Here is a 25,997-nt window from a genome sequence, read left to right as displayed (position 1 = left end):
CAGATAGGAGGGAGGAAGGGGCTTTCACCTCCAGCGGGGGGACCAAAAGGAGCTCAGGAATGGGGCAGGGCATGATGGACTCCAGGCAAATCACTGCCTTTTTCTGGGCCTTCACTTCCCTCTGTCTCCTTCCCTTGTTAGAGCATCTGGGATCCCCAGACAGCATCCCAGGCTGAGATCTCGCAGGAACTGTTGATGGTTGGAGAGCTGGGGTTATGTGTTCATTGAGTCCCAGCAGAAAGCAATGCAAGCTTCAAGGCATCTGGAGGGAAGCATTTATGAACTCTCTGGGAAGGAGATTGGGAAGGGCTGGGGCCACAGTCCTCTTCTCCTCTGACCTGGAGCCTAGCTCAAGGTGATGATAGAAAGATAACCCACCTCGGCTGGGCATGGTGGCTCACGCCTGCAATTCCAGCACTTTGGGAGGCTGAGGCTGGCGGATCACTTCAGGTCAGGAGTACGAGACCAGCCTTACCAACATGGTGAAACCCTGTCTCTACTAAAAATACAAAAATTAGCCGAGTGTGGTGGCACGTGCCTGTAATCCCAGCTACTCAGGAGGCTGAAGCAGGAGAATCGCTTGAACCTGGGAGACGGAGGTTTCAATGAGCGGAGATCACGCTATTGTACTCCAGCCTGGGTGAGTGTCAGACTCTGTCTAAAAACCAAACAACAAAAATAAGCAAACAAAAAAAACCACAAAGACAACTGACATCAAATAAGGGCTTGTTCCACCCTCTCTTTTCATTCCCAGAGCAAGCCAAGAGGCTGATTCCTAACCTCCACTTTATAAAAGAGAAAACTGAGGCGCAGCGACAGCAAGTGACTTGCCCTCAGAGCCTGGTGTTCTGGGCCCTTTGAATGGGGTGATATGGTTTGGCTGTTTGTCCCCTCCAAATCTCATGTTGAACTGTGATTCTCAATGTTGGAGGTGAGACCTGCGGGGAGGTGATTCATGGGGGCAGACCCCTCCTGAACAGCTTAGCACCATCCTCTTGGTGATGAGTGAGTTCTCGCTCAGTCACTTCATGGGAGATCTGGTGGGTTTTTTTGTTTGTTTGTTTGTTTTTGTTTTGTTTTGTTTTTTTGAGACAGAGTATGGCTCTGTTGCCCAGGCTGGAGTTCAGTGGTGTGATCTCGGCTCTCTGCAACCTCTGCCTCCTGGGTTCAAGCAGTTGTCCTGTCTCAGCCTCCCAAGCAGCTGGGACTACAGGCACAAGCCACCAAGCCCAGCTGATTTTTGTATTTTTTTTAGTAGAGATGGGGTTTCACCATATTGCTCAGGCTGGTCTCGATCTCCTGACCTCAGGTGATCCACCCACCTCGGCCTCCCAAAGTGCTGGGATTACAGGCGTGAGCCACCGTGCCCAGCCAATCTGGTTGTTTAGAAGAGTCTGGGACCTCCCACTTTGCTCTCTTTGTCCTACTCTTGCCAGGTGACACGCGGGCTCCCCCTTCACCTTCCACTGTGATTGGAAGCTTCCTGAGGCCTCACCCAGAATAAATGCTGGTGCCATGCTTCCTGCACAACCTGCAGAACTGAGAGCCAATTAAGCCTCTTTGTAAATTACCTAGACCCTGGTATTTCTCTTTTTTATTTGTATTTTTTGAGACAGGATCTCTCTGTTGCTCACGGTGGAGAGCAGTGGCGCCATCTCAGCTCACTGCAACCTCTGCCTCCCGGATTCAAGTGATCCTCATGTCTCAGCCTCCTGAGTAGCTGGGATTACAGGCATGTGCCACCATGCCAGATTCATTTTTGTATTTATAGTAAAGACAGGGTTTTGCCATGTTGGCCAGGCTGGTCTTGAACTCCTGGCCTCAAGGGATCCGCCTGCCTTGGCCTCCCAAAGTGCTGGGATTATAGGCGTGATCCCAGCCTAGCCTGGTATTTCTTTATAGTGACACAAGGACTGATACAGGGTCCTTCCTTAGGATGGAAGGAGAGTCCTTACTGTGGGGATAATATCAGAATAATGCTAGAACACTTTCTGCTGCAAGGGACAGAAACCCACCTCAAACCAGCTTAAGCAAAAAAGGAAATTTATCAGCTCATTGATTCAGCTAGGGTAGGCAGGGTTATGCTGTGGTAACAAACAGCCCCATCTCAGCAGCTTAGGGCAACAAAGGATTGAGTCCTTGCTCACGATACACGTCTATCACAAGTGAACTGAAACTTCAGTCTGTAACTCCTCACTCAAGGGTCCAGGTGCCCAGGCAGTTGGAGCAGTCACCATCATCAACTGTCTCTGTGACAGAGGAAAAATACCCTAGGGGGCGTGGTAGCCATCTGAAAAATACTCTGCCCAGAAGTGAGACTTATCACTTCTGCTCACAACTGCCCAGTCCCAGCCAGTCACACGGCCCCATCTGGCTACAGAGGGTCAGGACGTACAATCCTGCCATGTGCCCAGCATATGGTGAACAGCATAATGACTTCCATACTCATGTATCTAAATGGTCCAGGAGAAACGTGGTTTCAGGCATGGCTGGATCCAGGATCTCAAGAGCTATTACTGGGACTATGTCTCCATCTCTCAGCTCTGCTTTCTTGTGTGTTTCTTGCTGCCCCTCCCAGTACCCTCCTTACAGCTTAGTAATCCCAGCAGAAACAGAGCATGGACCAGCTAGGGTATGTTTGTCCCTAAACTGTACTGTTGCCAGGGGGAAGAAATGTCCTATTGGGCAGTCCTGGGTCACGTAGCCACTCCCAGAGCTGGGGTCAGCCACATCTCCAAACTGCTGCACAGGCAGATGCAACAGGGTCTGCTAAACCTTCCTCACCTCTTGATCTAGGTACATTCCAGCAGAGCAAGATGAAAAAGAGCTGAAATTGGCATCAGGAGCCCAGAGTTCTGGTTCCAGCTCCGACCACTCATTCAGTGTGTGACCTCAGGCAGGTCACCAGCCTGAGCTGTGCCTTCATTTCATCTGTCAAACGGATGACTCTGCCCCTCAGAGCTTGCAGACCGCATGGTGAGGAATGCGGCAGCTGGGAAAGTGATGTTGCTATCGGTCCCCCTTCCTCTTAAGTGAGGCTTGTCAGCAATTCTGGCTGCTCTTTGGAGGGCGAGGAGCCGCCTGTCCCACTTGCTCCTGACCCTTGGTCATACCTCCAGGCCTTTGTCCAAGCTCTTCCCTCTGCCCCAAATAGCTGGTACATCTAACAACGCCTATTCATTTTTCCTTTTTTTTTTTTTTTTTTATGAGACGTAGTCTTGCTCTGTCACCCAGGCTGGAGTGCAGTGGTGCCATCTCTGCTTGCTGCAACTTCCATCTCTCAGATTCTCCTGCCTCAGCCTCCTGAGTAGCTGGGATTACACGCGCCCACCACTGCACCCAGCTAATTTTTGTATTTTTAGTAGAGACTGGGTTTCACCACGTTGCCCAGGCTGGTCTCAAACTCCTGACCTCAAATGGTCTGTCCGCCTCGGCCTCCCAAAGTGCTAGGATTACAGTCATGAGCCACCACTCCCAGCCTCCTATTCATTTTTCGAAGTCCAACCAACACCACCTCCTCCCTGAAGCCCCCTACCCCTCTTGATGTTCTCTCTGGGCTACCATCGGTGAGCTGGGACTCACTCACACCAGTCAAGAGGGCAGATTGTGCATATCTCTTCCCAACTCTGTTTAGACTCAAATCAGGAGCATGAAATTACACCATGGAAATAAGCAAATGCTACAAATCAGGCTTTATTGAGTGCCTACTACGTGCCAGGCTGGGACTAAAGGCAGTGAACAAAATAGACAAGAGTTGCTGGCCTGGTATGACTTGTGTTTTATCTTTATCTTTGTTTCCAGTATGCATTTATTTCTGTCTATCCAAACAACCATTCTTCCTTCAAGCTTTTTATTAAAGCCATTAAGAGTAATAGCAAAGACTTTTGCACCAACTTAATACCATCTTCCTATCCACCCACACATCCATCCATCCTCCATCCACCCTCCTACCTACTAATCCGTCCTTTCAGGTGAGCCAGCTCTTGTCTCCAACTTTTATTTTTAAGAGACAGGGTCTTGATCTGTGACCCAGGCTGGAGTGCAACCGTGTAATCACAGCTCACTGCAGCCTCAAACTCCTAGGCTCCAGCGATCCTCCCACCTTAGCCTCCCAAGTAGCTGGGACTACAGGCAAGCACCACCATGCCTGGCTAATTTTTTTAAAAAAATAATAATTTTTGTAGAGACGGGGCCTTGCTATGTTGCCAAGGCTGGTCTTGAACTCCTGGCCTCAAGTGATCCACCTGCCTTGGCCTCCCAAAGTGCTGAGATCACAGGCGTGAGCCACTGCGCCCGGCCCTCCAACTTTGCTCCTCTGTGTTTATAAGCTGAGTTCCCTTCAAAGGTGGGATTCTGAGGAGCCTCATCTGCCCCAGTCCAGAGCCCCCTAGTCTGGCCTCAGGCCTTCCCCAACCATCTGTGTTCCCCTCCCCCACCCAGCAAGCTCTGGGTGCAGGAGAGCTGCGCTGCTTTCCTGGGAGCCTGTGGCTCAGGTGGCACCCACAGGTGGCTCCTGGAACCTGTTGCCCCCAAGAAGGTGTGAAAACCACAGCACATCTGGACCCAAGAGTCCCTAGGGTGCAGGTGCACGGGGTGTTGAGGGCTGCCGCCCCTCCGTGCAGAAGCTGTGCTTCCACTCTTGTGCTCCCATCCAAGTCTCACACCCCCCGATCCCAGGCTCACAGTCCCACTCTTATAACCATCAGTGTTCTAGAACCTTCCAGCCTCCTGCCAGGCACCGAGGACTCTCATGCATTCTCTCAGCTACCTCTCCCAACCACCTCACTTCACAGATGAGTCACGAAGGAGCCTTCAGCAGGACCGACCTCTGCTGACTTCCAACCCAACCCTGTTCCAAAAGCATGGGTGAGCCAGAGCTGGCTCCTCCAGCACAGCCCTGCAGCCTGCAGTCTGACCTTTGGGGAGGAAGACGGGGCCGGGCCAGGGTGGCCCCAGCTCTAATAAAAATACAAAAATTAGCCAGGCGTGGTGGTGTGTGCCTGTAATTCCAGCTACTCGGGGGCTGACGCAAGAAATCGCTTGAACCCGGGAGACAGAGGTTGCAGAGAGCCGAGATCGCACCACTGCATTCCAGCCTGGGCAACAAGAGTGAAACTTTGTCTCAAAAGAAATTTAAAAAAAAGGAAAAAGAAAATGTTGCTAAGAAATATTTTCTTAGCTTCTTAATTCACATTTCAACAGGTTCTCTGACAAATCATTGACAAACAACTTGACCTCCCTTCAATTCTCCAGGATGAACAAATAAGATAGGATTTATTGACAAGATTGAATTGGGGCAGGGTAGGGGGCCCAGCAGGACGTGTGGCTGGAGCACACTGCATAGTTCCAACCTGCACCCCCCTCCATGAGTGCCACGGGGGGAGCGTCACATGAGCCATGGCCTGCTACGTAATTGGTGTTTAATAAATATCTCTTGGGTGCATAAAGGGAATTTTTAAAAACTTAGTAGCAGAAGTTAGAAAAGGAAATCTTGGTTGGTGGGGAGCTGTTTCCAAGAGACGAAACAGACTGATTTTAAGCCTGGAAACCCCCCCGAGTGGCCCTCTGCAGATGGGACGGCCCCGCAGGTGCCCAGGCTGTCGCTGACGATTGATGTTCTCACCCGCGCCCGCCTCGGCTCTGGCCACAGAAGGAAGGAAGCTGACGTTTATTGAGGGTCTGCTCTGGGCTGCTTACCATACACGGGTGACATCACCAATTTCCCCCAGGTGTGTCATGCCTTCCCCATTGTCCAGATAAGGAAACTCTAGCCCAGAGAGGGGAGGCGACTTGGCTCAGGTAGCACAGCCAGAAGGTATCAGAGTCGGGATTCAGACCTTCGTCCATGGGCCGCCCAAAATATTGCCATTCCCGGGGTCACCATGGGCTCACTCCATCCCCTTTTGCTTCCTGTTGGCAGGTGATAGGAACAATATGGACTTCTTGCAGCTCCTGGAGGCAGACGCTGGAGGGCTGGGCTCGGTCTCCGTCACAGGCAATGCCCTGATCCCACAAAGCCCCAGAGGTGCTGTGGACCAGCTTGCGACACAAGACTTCAGAAGGGAGGATGGCTGTTGTCATCTGTTGACCACAAACACGTTTGCTGTGCACACTTGTACCCATGGGTGAGCTCCGTGCGTCCAGACATGTACAGGGCAGGTGAATGCATGGAGTACCATGGGCATTATCCCAGGCCCACAGGCACGTGCAATCACACACACACGTGGACATGCCACTGCGCACCTAAGACACACACACACACACACACACAGGCATATGCACACACACACACACATATGCACACACACACATGCATATGCACACACACACACATGCACACACACACGCGCATATGCACACACACACAGGCATATGCACACATGCACACACACAGACACTGTAAACATCAGGCTCAAAGGCCCATCCAGGAGACCAAAGGCTGCAGGTGTCTTCACATCACAGCCCCGGTGACCTTGTCTCTGGCTCAGGGCCCAGTGGCCTGGCCAGCTCTGGACATCCAGTCAGCCTCACTAGCTGGCCTGGGGTCCAGGGCTCGAAAGTGGCGGAGGAATGACCACCCACTGGCGGAGGTAGCTTCGGGGCGGTCCTTCGTCCCCGGGGCTGGTGAAGTCACACTCCACAGGGCTGCTGCAGTCAGAGCCCACGAAGCCACTGTCAAACGTGTCCATATCCAGGCCGGCCGGGGGTGAGCCCGCCTCACTCTCTGAGACTCCTCCAGGCGACCGGCCACCCCAGGGCAGTCCCCCAGCCCAGTCCTCCCCATCTGCAAGGGGTGGCTTTAGTCTGTCCAAGAGGCTTCCCAGGGGCCCTCCTAGCCCAGGGCTGCCAGCTGAGACACAGCCACAGGAGAGGACTGTGGTCCCTGCACCCAAGAGTGGGTCCTCTAGGCCTGGGCTGGGCTCCAGGCCAGCGTCCAGGTCCAGGGCTGGGTAGCCGTCATCCTCACAGCTGCAGGGCCAGGTGCATGGCCCCTCTGCATCTAGCACAGTCACTGTGTCAATGGACACCAGGCCATACGGCCGGTCCCTCTCCTCACTGTAAGCTGAGCCCCCCGAGTTCTGGGCCGTCGGCCAGAAGCTGGGCTTGGTCACACCATCAGACTCCACCAGCTCTGCTGGTTCTTGTAGCTCCGTGAGCTGCAGCCTCTTGGCCGGGCTCTGTGGTGGGTGGCAGCTGTACACCTCCAGGGTGGAGGGCATCTCTGGACTCCAGGGTCCCAGCTCCAGGCTGGAGCCAGTGAAGGGTGCACCCACCCATTTCTGTGAGAGAGAAAAAGAGAGAGAGAGTCGTAGCACAGGATGAGGGTAAGGTGAGGGTTTTTTTTTTTTTTTAACTTTTATTCTTTTGAGACAGTCTGGCTCTGTTGCCCAGGCTGGAATGCAGTGGTGCCATCTCGGCTCACTGCAACCTCTGCCTCCCAGGTTCAAGTGATTCTCCTGCCTCAGCCTCCCAAGTAGCTGGGACTACAGGCGCCTGTCACCACACCCGGCTAATTTTTGTATTTTTAGTAGAGACGTGGTTTCACCATGTTGGCCAGGCTGGTCTTGAACTCCTGACGTCAGGTGATCCACCCGCCTCAGCCTCCCAAAGTGTTGGGATTACAGGCGTGAGTCACTGTGCCCAGCCAAGGTGAGGGTTTAAACAGACAGAAAGACAGACACAGACACAGACACAAGACAAAGAGACATCAAGAGAGACAGACAGAGACATGAAGATAGACAAAGACACCGAGAGACAGAGAGAGAGAGAGGAATCAGGACCGCAGTGTGCTCCCACCCTAGTGGATCCCCCTCCTACTCTGGGCCTCAGTTTCCCTACTTGTAGAAGGAAGTTGCTACCCTTAGTAGTGTGGCCACTCAGACAACTGGTGGCCCCATAGCCCAGGCAGGGACCAAGATTCCTGAGTCAAGGAGACATGGGGGCAGGAGGGCCTGAGGTCTGAGGTACCCCTGAGCCATCTCCTGCTTTCCCACCTCCTTGATGCTTCTTGAAACCTAGCACTCTCCTAGTTTATGTGTCCCCACCAGACAGACACTTGGCCCCCGGACATAAGTCTTGTCTCTTCTGTCCATGGCTGTAGCCCCAGTGCCTAGCACAAAGTAGGTGCTCAATAAATGTTTATTAACAAAATGAATGGGTGGAGTGGATCAATGAAAAGCCACTTGGAAAGGCCTTTGTACGCTTTGAGGATAAAAGATGTGGGTGATGCTGGCTGAGGCGGTGGCCCTTAAACTTGAAGGACCCTCCCCTTCCCTCCCCTGCCAGGACTCCCACTCATGACACCAGAATCCTCATGCAATTGGCAAGGAAAATCCCCAGGAATGGGTATCTCCCTGTTTTGAGCTCATCTTCCTCAAACACTCATCTCAGAACTGTGATGTGGCCACCACCACTGATTCAAAGTTGCTTCTCAGCTGTGTGCCCTTAAGCCAATTACTTACCCTCTCGGTGCCTCAGTTTCCTCACCTGTAAAATGGACCTAATAATAGCACCCACCCATAGGGTTGTCGTGAGGATTAAATGAGTCACTGTTTGTGATGCTCCTAGGGGACTGCCTGGTATATAGCAAGTGCTCTCTGAGTATTGGTAAAAATCAACCCAAAATCAATGTGATATTTGAGCTTTAGGGAAGAGGAAAGGGTGGGTCTTATGTGGGTTGGAGTCCATGTTGCTCCCTGCCCACTCTTTGGCCTCCTCATGGGTGCCCTGGGGGCGTGGAACATCCACTCTGCAGGGGCTGCTGTGAATATGAGAATGAGTGAGGCAGGAAGGGTGTCCAGCACAGCACCAGGCAGACAGCAGGAGCTCAATCAACGGTCTAGGTCTACACTGTCTGACTTTCAGGCTGGGCTGCAGCAGGTGGGGCTGGCCCTCCCACCTCTGTCACCACATCCTCTCTGTGGCAGCCCCTCCCACTGCTGCAGGGTGGGTGACAAGGCTAATTTTTGTATTTTTAGTAGAGACGTGGTTTCACCATGTTGGCCAGGCTGGTCTTGAACTCCTGATGTCAGGTGATCCACCCGCCTCAGACTCCCAAAGTATTGGGATTACAGGCGTGAGTCACTGCGCCCAGCCAGTGGGTGGCACAGACAACCTGTGGGTGCTGGCGGGTGGTAGCGAGTTGGAGGCTTGGCAAACGTTAGTGTGTTTTGCCCCGGGGGCCAGGCCCTTTCCAGAACCCATTCCCTCTCCAACCTGGATTAAGGGCACCTAAGAAAGGACCAGTGGGGCAGTCTGTGACTCAGGAGACCACCAGCCTCACCCCCTCTCCCAGTCTGGCTCCTTGGGCTGGGCCAATGCTGCATTATTTTGTTTACTTTTTCTTTTTGATTTTTTTTTTTTTTTTTAGATAGGGTCTCTGTCTGTTGGCCAGGCTGGAGTGCAGTGGTGTGATCATAGCTCATGGCAGCCTATGAACGATCGTCCTGCCTCAGCCTCCCGAGTAGCTGGGACTATAGGCGTGCACCACCTTACTTGAATGATTTTTAAATTTTTGGTAGAGATGCGGAGGCGGAGTGGTGGTGAGGGTCTCCCTATGTTGCCCAGGCTGTTCTTGAACTCCTGGCCTCAAACAGTCCACCTGCTTTGGCCTCCCAAAGTGCTGGGACTGCAGATGTCAGCCACCACACCTGGTTAAATCTTGTTAAATTCTTCTGCCAATTCTGAACCACAAGAATGACTGTCCACACTTTGCATGTGGGGAAACTGAGGCCTAGCTTGTGGCTTGGCTGAGACCTGGATTCTCTAGGCCTGTGGGGTGAGGCTGGGGAGCCTGGGGTGAGGGGAGGTGGGGCTCCTGAAGAGGAGGAGGGGCTCAGAGGAGCTTATCACAGGGTAGGGAGCTCACCTTGAAGTCTCCGCTGCAGCCCTTGTACAGGGGCACGAAGAACCGCTCAGGGCTGGGGACGGCCCATATCTTCTTCCATAGCCTGAGGGGGCAGAGAGGGGTGAGGACCCTGACATCACCAGAGGGCTGCCTGGCCTTCCATTCGGACGCTCCCCAGCTTCATCCTACAGGAGCTTCCAAGCATCTCAAGACACAGCCCAGGCACCTCCCTCCTTCCCTGGGGCTTGGTTTCCCCGTCTGTAAAATGGGAGCAGCAAGTCTCCCTCGCAGGCTCCTGAAGGGATATCGTGGTTATGTTCTTGGCTGCCTGTTGTGTGCTGGGCAAATGTTGCCCCTTCTGAGCCTCAACTTCTTTATCTGCAACCAGGGGTGCGCAGAGAGGCCATTTCGGAGGTGTGGAGTATTACAGCCACCTTTTCACCACCACCTAGTGGCCCCTTAAGCCCACTAAGCCTCAGAGCTTAAAATCCACTGGACAAGATCACAGCTGAGGTCCCTGTTTAAGGGCACAGAGTTTCAATCCCAATTTCTCCACCTTGGAGCTGTGTGACTTTGTCCTTGACATCTCTGTGCCTCAGTTTCTCCATTTGTAAAATAAGGGCAACTGCAATGTCTCAAGCTCATAGGGCTGCCATGGGGGTGAAGGGAGTGCCCTCCACAGTGTGCAGCACATGGTGGCTGTGAGTTGGTTATTATCCCATCATCATCATTGTTACCATGATGACAGTCATGTTTTCCAACCCTGCATGGATCACAGAGGGGCAGTGGCCCAGGCTGACCACCTTCCTGCCTTCCTGATCCCCTGGCCTCACCTCCACAATGGGTGGGTCTTCAGGCTCCAGAAGGCAGGAATGAAGACTATGACAAGCAGGAGGAGAAGCAGCAGGTGAGGGTTCCAGCCTTCCTTTAACTCTGGGAAGGAAGCAAAGAAAGGGTTAAATGGCACCAACTCTACCAGAGGCCACATGGGGTGGGCATGGTGGGAAATGGGTCTGGGGTAGAGTGGAAGGGGGTAGGAGAGGCTGCTATGCTAGTGTCTTGAAGTGAGATGGATCTGGGTTCAAATCTTGTTCTCATTCCTCACCCCAGGCAAGTAACTTCATTTCTCTGAGCCTAAGTTATCTCATCTGAAAAACACGGCTGATTCCCACTTCAGAGTTAGGGGGATCAAATGCCTAACAGAAGAAGCAGCTGGCACCCAACAGGGCCTGGCCAGCAGGGGCTCTAGAAATGTAATTGAAGGGCTACATCTGAGGATGAACAACTGAATACCTCCCAGCTGTGCCAGAAAGCTCAGGACTTAGGGTGGCTAGAACAGGACAAAATTTGGTACCAGGAGTGGGGTGTCCATCCCAGCTTCACACCTACCCTCTGACTGGGTCTGAAAGATGACCGGGTCACTCCACTCACTCCAGGTCCCCTGGTAGGAGGAGCCAGGCATGGGCCCTGCCCGCACCTGCAGCTCATAGCTCGAGTCTTTGCGGAACTCCAGGGGGAGGAGGGAGACACTTCTTGAGTCCACTGAGATCAGCTTTCTCCTCGGACTCTGCCAGTACAAGGAAAGGATGCACCAGGTCAGGGTTAAACCAGGCCAGCCCCTGCCTCCAGCAGAGCCACCTCTTTTCCCAGCTTCCATCAAAGGGGCTGAGTGTCTCTTCTCTTCCCACAAGAATCAAGCCTATGCCTGAGTAGCTGGACTCAGGCATGGGGAGCACAGACTCACCAGCACTGCCTGGCCCATGCATGAGATAGGATGCTCTGTTTGATTTCTCTTTGATCTAATCCAGCCACTCACAGTCCTGGCAGTGGACTCTCCCTGCAGGACTGGGCATATCTCAGGAGTGGTAATGATCCGGCAGCATTCCAGGCAATGCGAACTTTTGGAATTCTTCAACAGTTGAGGACATTCTCAACTGATGTACTACTGATATAAGTCTCAGTACATCAGTTGAGAATGTCTTCAACTGTTGACGAATTCCAAGAGTTGACATACTGACATTCCCAACAGCAGGCGTTTCTAAAACTCTAACTACAGACATCTTAGCAATGGATACCTCTGGAAATCTTCCACTGGGGACTTTCTAAAGTATGGCACTCATGGACATCTTCAGCTGGGACCATCCTAAAGGATGGGCAATTCTAGAACTCTTCAGCTGTGACTGTTCTATCATTGTTACTGTTTTTTATTTTTTAGAGACAGGATCTCACTTGTGACTGTTCTAAATAGTGGGCTGGAAGGACATCTCTTAAAGCCTTCATGTTTGAAACAATGGGCCCTCTAACACTGGACTTTTTTTTTTTTTAGATCGAGTCTCACTCTGTTGCCCAGGCTAGAGTGCAGTAGGGCGATCCCAGCTCACTGCAACCTCCACCTCCTGGATTCAAGTGATTCTCCTGCCTAAGCCTCCAGAATAGCTGGATTACAGGTGCATGTCACCACGCCTGGCTAATTTTTTGTATTTTTAGTAGAAACAGTTTCACCATGTTGCCCCGCCTGGTCTCGAACTCCTGACCTCAAGAGATCCACCTGCCTCGGCCTCCAAAGTGCTGGGATTACAGGCGTGAGCCACCGCACCTGGCTGGACCTTCTTAATCATTGATACTTCTGGAACTCTCCAACTATGGCCATTCTAAGCAATTGGGAAGCTTCCAGATTGCCCCATTTCTGAAACTTCTTCTGTTGTGACTATACTAGACCTGGGGTGGAGTCTGGGGAAGGGACAGTCTCTTTGGCATGCTGATAGCCGAGGAGACCAGTTTGGGGAGGACAGATTATTCAGGGGTCTCCTACCTTGGGGAGAAGTGAGGGGAGGAGGAGGGCCCGCTGTAAGGTAGTGCTTGCACCCTTGGTCTCTGTTCTTGGCCATGAATGATGATGCTCACCCATCTCTCCCACCCGGATGCCCTTGCACTCCCTCCTCTCCTCTCCCCTCCCACAAAGCGGCACTGATCCCCACATTCCTCACCACAGCCCAGGGGTCTCCCCGGTTCCTGTACTGCAGCTCATACTGAAGCTTGCCCTTCAGCATGTAGAAGGCAGGGTCTTCGTAATCTGAGCGCCAGGAGATATTATACTGTCCTGAGAAGGTCACGGTCACGTTGAAAGGGGGAGCCGGCTTGACTTGGTGGAAAAACCCAGGAAAAGAAAATGGGGTGAGAATTTGCTGCAGGTGAAAAGGATTTGGCGATGGGAGGAAGTCCTGCCTGCCCCCACCCCTGCCTCCGTGCCTGACCCATCATGGATGAGATGAAGACCAACAACCCTGAGTGACTTTGGGCAAAGTACTCCCGACTCTGGGCTTCAGTTTATTCATCTGGGACCTGAGAGATTTAGACCTGATCAGGGTTGCAAACGCAGGGGCGGGCAGGTCACAGAGAGGGGTGAAGCAGGTTTAGGGACTGTGACGAAATAAAACAGTCTGGCTGGGTGCAGTGGCTCATCCCTGTAATCCCAGCACTTTGGGAGGCCGAGGTGGGTGGATCACGAGATCAGGAGATCGAGACCATCCTGGCTAACACGGTGAAACCCCATCTTTACTAAAAATACAAAAATTAGCTGGGCGTGGTGGCGGGTGCCTGTAGTCCCAGCTACTCCGGAGGCTGAGGCAGGAGAATGGGCGTGAACCTGGGAGGCAGAGCTTGGAGTGAGCCAAGATTGCGCCACTGCACTCCAGTCCGGGCGACAGGGCGAGACTCTATCTCAAAAAAAAAAAAAAAAAAAAAAAGAAAAGAGTTAAAAGTGAATGGCCCCAGCAGCACAGAGTGGTCAGCTTTTCTAAGTTTTCTAGGGAAACACACATGCACACGCATACACACATGCACACACACACGCATACACACGCATACACACACATGTGCACATGCACACCCACACGCATGCCTACACATGCAACACACATGCACGCACACATACGTGCATGCACACACACACAAATGCACACGCACACACATGAAATCTGAAACCCTGCTTTCTGTGCACTGAAGGGCAAGTTTCAATATGAGGTGCAGAATGGGAAACTGGAGACCCCTGGAATTATCGTGTGAAATCTCCAAGGGTTTTTTCCCCCTAGAGATAGGATCTCACTGTGTTGCCCAGGCTGGAGTGCAGTGGTGCAATCACAGCTCACTTGCAGCCTCAACCTCCTGGGCTCAAGCCATCCTCCCACTTCAGCCTCCCAAATAGCTGAGACTGCAGGTGGATGCGACCACACTTGGCTAATTATTTGTCTATTTTGTAGAAATGGGGTCTCACTATCTTTGCCCAGGCTGGTCTCAAACTCCTGGCCTCAAGTGATGCTCCCACCTCAGCCTCCCAAAATCCTGGGACTGCAGGAACAAGCCACTGCACCTGGCCTATATTAAGTTTTAAAGTTAGCAACCCATCCAAAAATGTTCTCAGCAACGTGCTGGCAAATCCATTCATTTTCCATTTCTGTTCTAAATGATGGTATCATTTTCTTTCAACCCCAGCTACTTCAAGCAGTTGAGGACTCTTCTTAGCATGAATGCTAATGGTGGGGGCTGCCATTTACGCAGAGCCTGCCTGGCTGCCCTGCTCTGGGCAGTTTGACACCCCACAGTGGCCCTGGGAGGCCGATCTGATGGTCCTCATCTTTCAGCGTCTCCCAGCAAATGCAAGAGCCGAGCTCTGAGCCATAACAGCAAGCTTGCATGGGCAGCCTCCAAGTGAAGGTCAAAGCCGGCATTCTGTTTTTACTCTATTCGAAGGACATTTCATGAACTTGAGCAGAACACAATATGTTAAGGGCCTTATATTCCTCTTTTGTAAAATGGGCCCAGTTCCCGCCTGTATCATGGGGCTTCAAGTTCAAAGGGATGAAGCTATTTAGCAGGAGGCAGTAACTTCAGAGGAACTGAGTGACAAGTGTCTATTAGTGTCAGAGAGGAGTTGCAGGCCTCTGCCCTCACCTTCTCCACTTTTTCTTTTTTTGTTCTCCTTCCTTCCTTCCTTTCTCCCTCCTTCCCTCCCTCCCTCCCTTCCTTTTTTCTCTTTTTTCTTTTTTTTTTTTTGAGACAGAATCTCTGTCACCCAGGCTGGAGTGCAGTGGCGTGATCTCAGCTCACTGCAGTCTCCGCCTCCCAGGCCCAAGCGATTCCACAGCCTCAGCCTCCCAAGTAGCTGGGACTATAGATGCGCACCACCATGCCTGGCTAATTTTTGTATTTTTAGTAGAGAAGTAGTTTCCCCATGTTGGCCAGACTGGTCTTGATCTTCTGACCTCAAGTGATCCACCCACCTCAACCTCCCAAAGTGCTGGGACTACAGGTGTGAGCCACCACACCCAGCCACCTTCTCCACTTTCAATCTGCCACCATCTAACACTCTGCACCTCTCACCCTGTGATTTTGTTTACCACGTGCCTCCCTCGCTGGGCTCTTAGCTCCTTGGGGTGGAGATTTTGTCCTCCAGGTTCAATCTGTGCCCACAGCTCCTAGAACACAGCCTGGGGCACGGTAGGCCCTCAATAAATATTTGGCAAATTAGGCTAGGCAAGGTGGCTCATGCCAAAAATCTCAGCACTTTGGGAGGCTGAGGTGGGAGGATTGCTTGAGGCCAGGGGTTCAAGACCAGCCTGGACAACACAGCAAGATCCCAGCTCTACAAAAAATTTAAAAATTAGCCAGGATGGTGATGTGCACCTGTAGTCCCAACTGTTCAGGAGGCTGAAGTGGGAGGATCACTTGAGCCCAGGAGTTCCAGGCTGCAATGAGCTATGACTGTGCCACTGCACCCCAGCCTAGAGGACAGAGCTACACCCTGGCACTCTCTCTCTCTCTCTCTCCCCCCATATATATATATTTGTCAGATTAACAAATGAACCTTTCAAGGCCTCCAGGAAGGAGCTCTAACATTGCCTGTGATCCTGAAACCCGCGCTGAGGGCTCCCACCATGCCCCGAGGTGACAGAGGTGCACGTTTTACAGAATGCCACGGTGAACACTGGGTTGTTGCTGTTGCTGTTCCAGCGACGGGATGTTTTTGACTGAAATCGTTTCTAACCCCTCTTTTGTCTTCCCCGGGGCAGGTGGAGGCCAGCTCTGGGCTTCCCTGTGTGGCCTGGGTGAGGATCAGTCCCACAAGACACCAGCGTACTGAGAACTGTCCCGTGTGTACTCAGGAGATGTTTGCAGAGCCTGGGGGTTGTGAAGAGGGGCTGCTCAGCCCAGCGAGGCCCAGGGTCCAGGAGGAGGAAGGGACCCTGGGCAGGAGGTGGTTAGAAAATCACTTCCTGCCCCAGCTGGGCCCAGGCTTGCTGCAGATCCTGGCAGAGAGGGAGGGGATACCAGAGAGAAATGCTTGGATTCATGCTGCAAGAAAAGTGGCAAGGAGGGGCCCCTTCTCTCCCCTGAGCTCCCGTCTGCTTCTGAGAAGCTGTGGGAGTGAGGGGTGTGGGGTAGCCTGGGCGGTGGGGCTGCTGCCTGCCTCAGTTCACTCAGCCCGGAGGGGCCCCTGCTCCAGATGGTACATGCGTGTTCGGGGGACCTCGTGTCCTGGATCCCAGATCGCTGTGGCTGTGAGAGAGTATGTGTGTGTGTGTGAGAGTGTGTGTGCATGTGTGAGAGGATGCGTGTGTGTGAGAGTGCATGTGGGTGAGTGTGTGCATGTGTGTGCCCGTGAGTGATGTGTGTGTGTGAGTCTGTGCATGTGAGTGTGCGTGTGTGTGCGAGGGCATGTGTGTGAGTCTGTGCATATGTGTGTGTGCATGCATGAGAGAGGGCATGTGTATATGCATGTGTGTGTGAGTGCATATGTGTGTGAGTGTGCATGTGTGTGCCTGTGAGTGATGTGTGTGAGTCTGTGCATGTGTGTGCACACATGTGTGAGAGAAGGCGTGTGTGCATGTATGTGTGAGAGAGGGCGTGTGTGAGTGTGCATGTGTGTGAGTGCATGTGTGTGTGCATGTGTGTGCATGTGAGTGTGCATGTGTGTGAGGGCATGTGAGTCTGTGCATGTGTGTGTGCATGTGTGTGCCCGTGAGTAATGTGTGTCTGTGCATGTGAGTGTGCATGTGTGTGTGAGAGTGCATGTGTGTGCCTGTGTGTGATGTGAGAGTGTATATGTGTATGTGCATGTGTGCACACATGTGTGAGAAAGGGCATATGTGTGCGTGCATGTGAGTGTGAGTGTGCACGTGTGTGAGACTGCATGTGTGAGTGTGTGCATGTGTGTGCCCATGTGTGAGTGATGTGAGAGTGTATGTGTGAGTGTGTGTGTATTGTGTACGTGGGTGTGTGTGTGTGCATGTGTGTGTGCGTGTGTGTATGTATGTTTGAGTGTGTATGTGAGAGAGAGAGAGTGAGAGAGAGGCAGTGTGGGCCTCTGTGTCCATGCCATGCAGGCTGGGGCTGGGGAGACATCTGTGAGTTTGAGGGCACATCTATGAGTCTATGTGTGCGTGAGTCTGTGACCCTGGGAATGTGCATGAGTGTGCATGTGTCTGGGAGTGTGTGAAGCTTCACTCTCACGCTCTGTGGTGTGACACCCACTCAGCAAAGAGGTGCAAACCTGGACCCCCAGAGTGTGAATCACAGACACCTCTTATACCCCAGCCCCTCTGCTGGGAATCTAGGGGAGGAAACTCCCGAGCTCGCGGGCGAGGCCTTCCGGAGGGCAGGCTCCCTTTGCAGCCTGTGTTTGCCTCTGGATCTGCTTTGGGTACACACACACACACACACACACACACACTCACACACTATGCCAAAGCCACTTCCCAGGCCCTTCCATGCCCTGCCTAGTTCTGTTTTGTTTTGTTTGAGACGGAGTCTCACTCTGACGCCCAGGCTGGAGTGCAGTGGCATGATCTTGGCTCATTGCAACCTCCATCTCCCAGATTCAAACAATTCTCTTGCCTCAGCCTCCCGAGTAGCTGGGATTACAGGCGTGTGCCGCCACACCCGGCTAATTTTTTTGTATTTTTAGTAGAGATGCCGTTTCACCACGTTGCGCAGGCTGGTCTCAAACGCCTGACCTCAAATGATCCACTTGCCTCGGCCTCCCAAAGTGTTGGGATTACAGGCGTGAGCCACCGCCCCTGGCCCCTGCCCTGGTTCTTGTTTTGTGTTTTGAGATGAGGTCTTGCTATATTGCCCAGGTTGGTCTCGAAGCCCCAGGTTCAAGTAATCGTCCTGCCTCGGCCTTCCAAAGTGTTGGAATTACAGGCGTGAGCCACCTCGCCCTGCCACCTGCCCTAATTCTGAACTCACAGATAAAACTGCTCCCACCAACCAGGCCCTCCTGCCCCTGGGACACCCCTCTACCTCCAGCCTGGAGGGAAATTCCAGGCCTCCCTGGAGCTTATGAAGGGGAAAAAACCCAAGAGGGTTTTTTTCTGTGACTCAGTGTCCTCCATTCGCCTCATTATGGGGTCAGGATCCCAGAGAGTCAGGGTTAAAAGGACATTTGCTCTACAAATAGGGAAGCTGTCCCAGAGGTAGGTATGCCTCATCCATGGTCACACAGATGGGCAGAGCTGAGCGGGAACACGAACCCAGAAGTCCCGGGTCCCAGCCTAGCTCCTTCAATACCTCTTAAACCTAATATCAACCTTTCACACTTTAGTAAAAAAAAAAAATAGCACAACTCAAGACAGAACTCTAAGGTGTGGTGAGGACATAGGCCAGGTCAGATCTGATGGAAGGAGGAGAGCTGGCCCAGAGGGCAGGGAGTAGGGGGCCCAGCCCCTACCTATAATCCTAGCACTTTGGGAGGCCAAGGTGGGTGGATCACTTGAGCCCAGGAGTTCGAGACTGGCCTGGGCAACATGGCAAGACCCCATCTCTACTAAAAACACAAAAATTAGCAGGGTGTAGTGGCGTACACCTGTTGTCCCAGCTACATGGGAGGCTGAGGTGGGAGGATCACCTGAGCCTGGAGAGATCAGGGCTGTGGCGAGCTAAGATTGAGCGCCACCCTAAGCCTGGGGTCCCAGGATACTCACTGCTCTCAGCCAGGAGAAAGCTGCCACACTCCTGGGAGTAGTTGCCAGACTGGTCTGTGATGTTAACACTGAAAATGTCGTCGGCCATGAAGTGGAATACATCCATGTGGCAGGTGTAGGTGGCGTGCGTGGCATTGTGGGCCGATCTGTGGAGGCTGCAGGAGGTGGCCTCATCCTTCAGCTCTTCATACTGGTCTTGCCTTCAAGGACAAAGCAGCCGGTCATGGCTGGAAGCCAGGAGCAGGGGGATGGTGGTGGGCTCAGTGCTCAGGGCCAGGGCAGAAGCCCAGACTCTCAGGACTGGGAGGGATTTGAGGCAGGGCTGGGGGGTGGTCACCTGGTCCAACCAACCTTTTCCCAGGGAAGGTATCACCTCTCCTGCAGCATCCTCAATGAATTGTGTCCGGGCTCAGCTTGCACACCTCCCAGGGGCCAGGAACTCACTGGCAGCAGCTCTCAATTTTGGAAATTTGGGCCATTCTTGCTTGGACCAAGCCTAAATCTGTCCCTGTCAGTCCCAACAACCAGATGGCTGTCCTACAGGAAAGGCACTAGGTATTTTGGGTTTCCTTCTCTCCTTTCTGTCCAACATCCACTTTTTTGAGACAGGGTCTCACTCTGTCCCCCAGGCTGGAGTGTAGTAGTGTGATCATGGCTCACTGCAGCCTCGACCTTTCCAGGCTCAGCTGATCCTCCCACCTCAGCCTCCTCAGTAGCTGGGGCTACATGCACGCACCGCCATGCCAAGCTAACTTTTTGTATGTTTTGTAGAGATGGGGTCCCACCATGTTGCTTAGGCTGGTCTTGAACTCCTGGGCTCAAGTGATCTGCCAGCCTCGGCCTCCCAAAGTGCTGGGATTACAGGACTGAGCCACCTTGCCCGGTCCCCAAATCCACTGAATATCTAATAAGAGCCTGTGCTGAGGGCCAGGAAAAGAGCTAAATGAACCTGATCTCCTCCTCTGGGTGGACTTCTGGGAAAGCTGGTGGGATGGGATTAGGGAAAATGCTGTGGCTTTTTAACTCGCACTGGACAAAAATGATGGGTTTTGAAGTATGTATAGGAGTTTACCAGATATTAATTTCCATACCTAGACGTTCAGGATCTGAACATGACCACTCTCTAGGCCCAATAGGGATGTGTGGACTGAGTTCTCTGCTAAATTTGCTGGAATAGAAGTTCCTGCTGAATAAATGCTCTCCAAGCCTCCCAGCCTGAACTTGCTCGTTATTCCCCCTCACCCTGCCTCACTCCACTCCAGCCACACTGACCTCCTCCCTATTCCTCAAACTCACCAGCTCTTCTCCCACAGGGCCTTTGCACTGGCAGTGCCCTCTGCCCAGCTCCCTGGCTGCCTCCTTCTCACTAGAAGTTGTGGTCCCTTTACCTGAGGTCCAGTGTCCTGTCCTTGATATAGCACCGAGTATTATTAGAAAGTATCCAGTTTGGGGCAGAACACGGTGGCTCATGCCTGTAATCCCAACACTTTGGGAGGCTGGCCATGCGGAGACCGGCCATCCTGGGGTCTCAAAACCATGGCCGACCTGTGTTGGCGAGAGAGTGGTCTTTGAAGCTGGTGGATAGACCAACCCTGTGGGCTCCTGACTTTTCAAGTCCTGTGAGCCTTGAGTGGTTGTCTGAAAGGCAGGCACAGTGGGCGGATCACTTGAGGCCAGGAGTTTGAGACCAGCCGGGCTAACATGACGAAACCCTGTCTCTACTTAAAATACAAAAATTAACCGGGCATGGTGGTGCACACCTGGGTGCAATCCCAGATACTTGGGAGGTTGAGGCAGGAGAATTGCTTGAACCCAGGAGGCAGAGGTTGCAGTGAGCCAAGATCATGCCACTGCACTCCAGCCTGGGCAACAGAGTGAGACTCCATCTCCAAAAAAAAGAAAAAGAAAGAAAGAGAGAGAGAGAAAAGAAGGAAGGAAGGAAGGAAAGAAGGAAGGAAGGAAGGAAGGAAAGAAAAAGAAAGAAAGAAAGATAGAAAGAGAGAAAGAAAGAAAGGAAGGAAGGAAAGAAAGAAAGGAAGGAAGGAAAGAAAGAAAGAAAGAGAAAGAAAGAAGAAAGAAAGAAAAGAAAGAAAGAAAGAAGAAGGAAAGAAAGGAAAGAAAGAAAGAGAAAGAAAGAAAGAAAGAAAGAAAGAATCCTGTTTGGGCCTGGCATGGTGGCTCACACCTGTAATCCCAGCACTTTGGGAGGCTGAGGTGGGCAGATTGTTTGAGCCCAGGAGTTTGAATCCAGCCTGGGTAACATGGCAAAACCCTGTCTTTACAAAAACTACAAAAATTATCCAGGTATGGTGATGCATGCCTGTAGTCCCAGCTACTCAGGAGGCTTAGGTGGAAGGATTGCTTGAGCCCAGGAGGTCGAGGCTACAGTGAGTTCTGATCCCACCACTGCACTCCAGCCTGGGCAACAGAGCAAGACCCTGTCTCAAAAAAGTAAAATAAAATAAGAAAACAAAGAGAAAGCATCTTGTTGGTTGTTTTGTGCGTCTGTCTCCCCCAGCCTCCACCCCACTGTGGTACGTCAATTCCAAGGCATCTGGGGCGTGGTCAGACTTGCTCTGCTGAATCCCCAGTGCCTGCAACAGTGTCTGACAGGAACTTAATATATGTTTTGTTTTGTTTTGTTTTTGATATGGGATCTTGCCCTGTTGTCCAGGCTGGAGTGCAGTGGTGTGATCATAGCTCACTGCAGCCTCGACCTCCTGAGGTTGGTCCTCCTGCCTTAGACTCTCAGGTAGCTGGGACTACAGGATTGTGCCACCACGCTTGACTGATTTATTTTTTGTAGAGACAGGGTTTTGTGATGTTGCCCAGGCTGGTCTCAAACTCCTGGGCTCAAGTGATCCTCCTTCCTTGGCCTCCCAAAGTGTGGGGTTAGAAGCATGAGCCACTGCACCTGGCCTATAAATGGTTTTGAATGAATGAATGAGCTGATGGATAACGGAAGCTCTTCTTTATCCTGAGCTGCATAGGGTCTAAAAGGGACCCATGGACTTTGGAGTTGGGCGGTCTGAATTTGAATCCCAGCTCCAGCATTCACTGGCTGTGTGACCTTGGGCAAGTTGCTTAACCCCTCTGAACCTCAATGTCCTCATCTGTAAAAGGGGAGTAATCATTGTGAGGGTTGGGAGTGACCATTCATGGGAAGCACGTAGCTGGGGGCCTGGTACCTACTAAGTGCTTGAAAAATCATGCAGGAGACCGGCCATCCCAGGGTCTCAAAACCATGGCCGACCTGTGTGGGCGAGAGAGTGGCCTTTGAAGCTGTTGGATAGACCAACCCTGTGGGCTCCTGACTTTTCAAGTCCTGTGAGCCCTGAGTGGTTGTCTGAAAGGCGGGCACAGTGGTCCTCGGTGCACAGCGTCCTCCTGGGGGAATCACTGAGCAGGTACCCTGAGTTGCATCCCCGGGGACTGGTGAGGCCCGACCACTTACCAGGTAAGGGTGAGCGTGCTGGGGTGGAGGTTCCACATCTCCAGGATGCAGATGACCGTCTGGAGGTAATCGGTGTAGCAGACGAGGTCGGGGCAGCCCCAGCCTGGAGGGTCAGTGGGGAGAGAGGCCTTGGTGGGGGGTGGCTTGGGGCTGCAGAGCTTCCTCTCCATCCCCTCAAGGGCTGGAGGAAGAATGGGTGCAGGGGTCCCCAGGCCGGGACAAATATGAGGACTCAGGAGCTGCTTAGATGTAGGCCTGGCACCCAGAGGGCCTCACCACCTGGAAATTTCTTGTTTGAGCACCAATGTTTCAAGGCTGGCTATGAAGACGGGACACTTGTGATGGCAAATAATATAAAACTAGCTGGTCCCCAGCTCAGCACCCTCCCCCAGAGCCCTGCGCCCGGCCACCAGGTCTGTGTCCCTCCTGGCCAAGCTCCCACTCAGAATGGCAATATCCTAAATGCCCCAGATGCGGTAGGAACCCAGCCAGCGCACACCCACACACCCCAAGAGGGTCACGACCTCATAGAGTCAAGGACAGCTATGCTGAAAATGTCCCAAAACCCTGACAAGGAGGAGGTCTCGGCTCTACAGAAGTTGGCTCCACAGGACACCCACTCTCAGAGATTCAGGAAGTGCTTCAAGGAGTAGGAAACCGTGAGAGAATTAAGAAGCCTTCGGACACTTTTGCAGAAAGGTCTGCGTGATCCTGCGGCCAAAAATGCCACCGCCACCAAGAAGTCATCAAGGTATTGCCCTATGAGGCAATTTTGTTGGAAGATTTAACATCTTTCCATCCTGCTCCCCAAACATTAATTGTTCCACTGTGCTCTAAAACAGGGGTGCAATCATCATCTAAATTTTGTTAAATGTTGGACAAAATCAATGGAATAATTTGTGATTTTGTTTTGTATATTCGAGTGCCAATTCCACAATTTTTTGCTGCTAGTTACTAGAAACTTGTACCGCTCACCTCTTTTTTTGAGATAGGATCTCTTGCTCTGTTGCCCAGGCTGGAGTGCAGTGGTGCGATCTCAGCTCACTGCAGCCTCCACCTCCTGGGCTCAAGCAATCCCCCCACTTCAACTTCCTGAGTAGCTGAGACTACAGTTGTGCACCACCATGGCTGGATAATTTTTGTGTTTTTGTAGAGACAGGGTTTCACCATGTTGCCCAGGCTGGTCTCAATCTCCTGAGCTCAAGCAATCCACCCGCCTCAGCCTCCCAAAGTGCTGGGATTGTAAGCATGAGCCATCGTGCCTGACCTTGTTCCCCTTTTTAAGTAGGTTCATTTTCGGTGGCTTTTTCCTATTTTCCCTTGACTAATGAAGACCCATGAGGTGGTGGTGGTAGGTTCCCTTCCTGGGTCTCACTCTAGGACAGAACCTATATTCGGAGCCAAGAATACTGTGTCTGGAAATATCCTTTAGTCCATTGTAGAGATGAGAGCACTGAGGCTCCAAGATTAGACTACGCCTCTCGTCTCTCTTGGTCTGGGCTGCTGAGACACTCACCCAGGGAAGGAAAAACCTAGTCTGTGCTAGTTTTTCATAGCCACACACATGGCAGACATTGCTAATGGATCACAGCACTCCATCCCCTAAGCATGACCTCAGAATGCTTTTCAACTTCCCTCCAGACAGTGGCTACAAGGGGTCTGAGTCATGGAAATAAATCTTGCTCTAGGAGGGGGCTTTCCTTGGGGAGACACACAGGACTTGTCGGTGGGGTGCAAAGGAGCTAGTTCCAGCACTTGGTGGAGAAAACAGGACTGATTTTGGCAAAACCTCAACACAGAGCCTCTAAGTAGCTGTGTCATCTCTGAGTTTGTATCCTCATGGTTCTTTCTCAGAGCTCTAGGAATTTGGAGAGGAGCTGCCATTCCTAGCCAGGCTCAAAGCTACCAAAGGACAGGGTTTGTCTCCAAACTTGGGGAGGCAACAGCAGCCCCCGAGTGGCATGGAGGTGGCACCAGGGATGAGAAGGTGGGAAAATGCCCGGTCAGTACCCCAGCCACAGGGCAGAGAGACCCAGGGCCATCCCATGTCTGGGGTTATGAAAGCGTGCAGGAGGCAGTGAGAGGTGCACAAAGTGGCTGTGCTGTCCCCAGCTCTGTGACTGCAAACATGTGACTCAAAACTGCTTCTCCTCCCCATGTGTAAGCTGGAGATACTGCTTGCCCTAGAGGCTGTTGAGGTGTTGAGATGAGATCGTGCCTGTGCCTGCATGCTGCCTGCACACGGCTATCACTCAACAGATAGCAGCACAGCGTGGTGAAGGCCATGCTACGGTTTGATGTCTGTGTCTCCCCAGAATTCATATGCTGAAACTCAGTTGCCAATGTGATCGTATTAAAAGGTGGGGACTCTAGGAGATGATTAAGTCATGGGGGTAGAGCCCCCTGAATGAATTATTGATGCTGTAAGAGGGCTGGACGAACCCAACATTCAGCCCCTTTTTGCCCTTCTGCCGTATGAAGATGCAGCGAGTGTCCCCTCTGGGGGGTGCAGTGTTCAAGGTGGCATCTTAAAGGCAAAGATGGGGGCTGGGTGCGGTGGCTCATGCCTATAATCCCAGCACTTTGGGAGGCCGAGGTGGGTGGATCATTTGAGGTCAGGAGTTCAAGACCAGCCTGGCCAACATGGTGAAACCCCAACTCTACTAAAAATACGAAAATTAGCCATGGCATGTGCCTGTAATCCCAGCTACTCGGGAGGCTGAGGCATGAGAATCGCTTGAACCTGGGAGGCAGAGGTTGCAGTGAGCCAAGATTGCACCGTTGCACTCCAGCCTGGGTGAGAAAGCAAGGCTCAGTCTCAAAAAAAAAAAAAGCAAAGATGGGGCCCTCACCGGAATCAAAGCTACTGCTGGTGCCTTGATCTTGGACTTCCCAGCCTCCAGAAGTGCGAGCAATAAATGTCTATTATTTATAAATTACCCAGTCTCACGTATTCAGTCACAGCAGCACAGACGGACTAAGACAGACCCCAAGAGTGAACTGATCCCAGCTCTGCCTCTGCCGGGTGGTGTGGCCTTGCACCTGTCTCTTAGCCTCTCTGAGCCTCCTCAGCCAAAAAACTGGGCGTCATTACAACATGGGCCTTGAGGGGCTGTTGGGACAGTGGAATGGGTTGATGCTCCGAGCTTTGCATGCAGCCAGGGCTTGTTATCTGCACCCGCCAGATGTGGAGCCATGGTAGGTGACACAAAGGCTTTTTAGAACCAAGATGAGGATGCTTGCCACTCAGAAAGGGAAAATCAAAGCTTGACATCTGTTTCCTGAAGGAGCTATTTGAGGTCCTGGGTCTTCTGGTAAAAACCAGAGAAAAATGCCCATGAGTCAGCAGAGCAGCTGTTGAGTTCCTCCCCTGCCCCTAGGCCGGCCTCCACACAAGTCTGTGCTGGATCCCACCTCCTCATGGCCCCCTCCTCCAGGAAGCACTCCAGGATCTCTTAGTCCTAGGCAGTGCCGTTTCAGTAGGACTCCTGGTCTTCCTAGTTCTGCTTTCTAACGTCACCCGCCCTAACCACAACATCTGGTCCTCCGAGGGCTGCCTACCAAGGTTCAGTCTCCTTTTGGCTCTTCCTCCTGACCCCAGCCCAGGGACCACCAGTGCCTGCTAAGAATCCAGCGATTTTTTTGTTTGTTTATTGTTGTTGTTGTTGTTGCTGTTGTTTTGAGATAGGGTCTCGCTCTGTTGCCCAGGCTGGAG

The 25,997-nt window shown here is 52.3% G+C and overlaps 1 protein-coding gene and 1 long non-coding RNA gene across 2 annotated transcripts in view; one reads left to right on the top strand and one right to left on the bottom strand.

The window, feature by feature from the left end:
* Positions 1–3,677: 3,677 nt before the first annotated feature.
* IL21R (interleukin 21 receptor) overlaps positions 3,678–25,997 on the bottom strand; it is a 50,456-nt gene continuing 28,136 nt past the window's right edge. Inside the window, exons 3-9 of the mRNA XM_063717222.1 lie at positions 22,283–22,385; positions 18,829–19,028; positions 12,835–12,989; positions 11,237–11,414; positions 10,681–10,780; positions 9,869–9,950; positions 3,678–7,280 (exon numbers count right to left, since the gene is read on the bottom strand). Coding sequence (XP_063573292.1) covers positions 6,531–7,280; positions 9,869–9,950; positions 10,681–10,780; positions 11,237–11,414; positions 12,835–12,989; positions 18,829–19,028; positions 22,283–22,385 — 1,568 coding nt within the window. The 3' untranslated portion in view covers positions 3,678–6,530. The remainder of the gene's footprint in view (positions 7,281–9,868; positions 9,951–10,680; positions 10,781–11,236; positions 11,415–12,834; positions 12,990–18,828; positions 19,029–22,282; positions 22,386–25,997) is intronic.
* LOC129050736 (uncharacterized) lies at positions 10,446–13,296 on the top strand. Its single transcript, XR_008514455.2, has 3 exons — positions 10,446–10,754; positions 12,174–12,253; positions 12,335–13,296. It is a non-coding gene; the product is annotated as an uncharacterized LOC129050736 (long non-coding RNA).

The sequence above is a fragment of the Pongo abelii genome, chromosome 18, assembly GCF_028885655.2.
Source record: "Pongo abelii isolate AG06213 chromosome 18, NHGRI_mPonAbe1-v2.0_pri, whole genome shotgun sequence".
NCBI classification, from domain to species: Eukaryota; Metazoa; Chordata; class Mammalia; order Primates; family Hominidae; genus Pongo; species Pongo abelii.
Note: the sequence above shows the minus strand (reverse complement) of the source record. Positions and strands in the feature narration are given on the sequence as shown.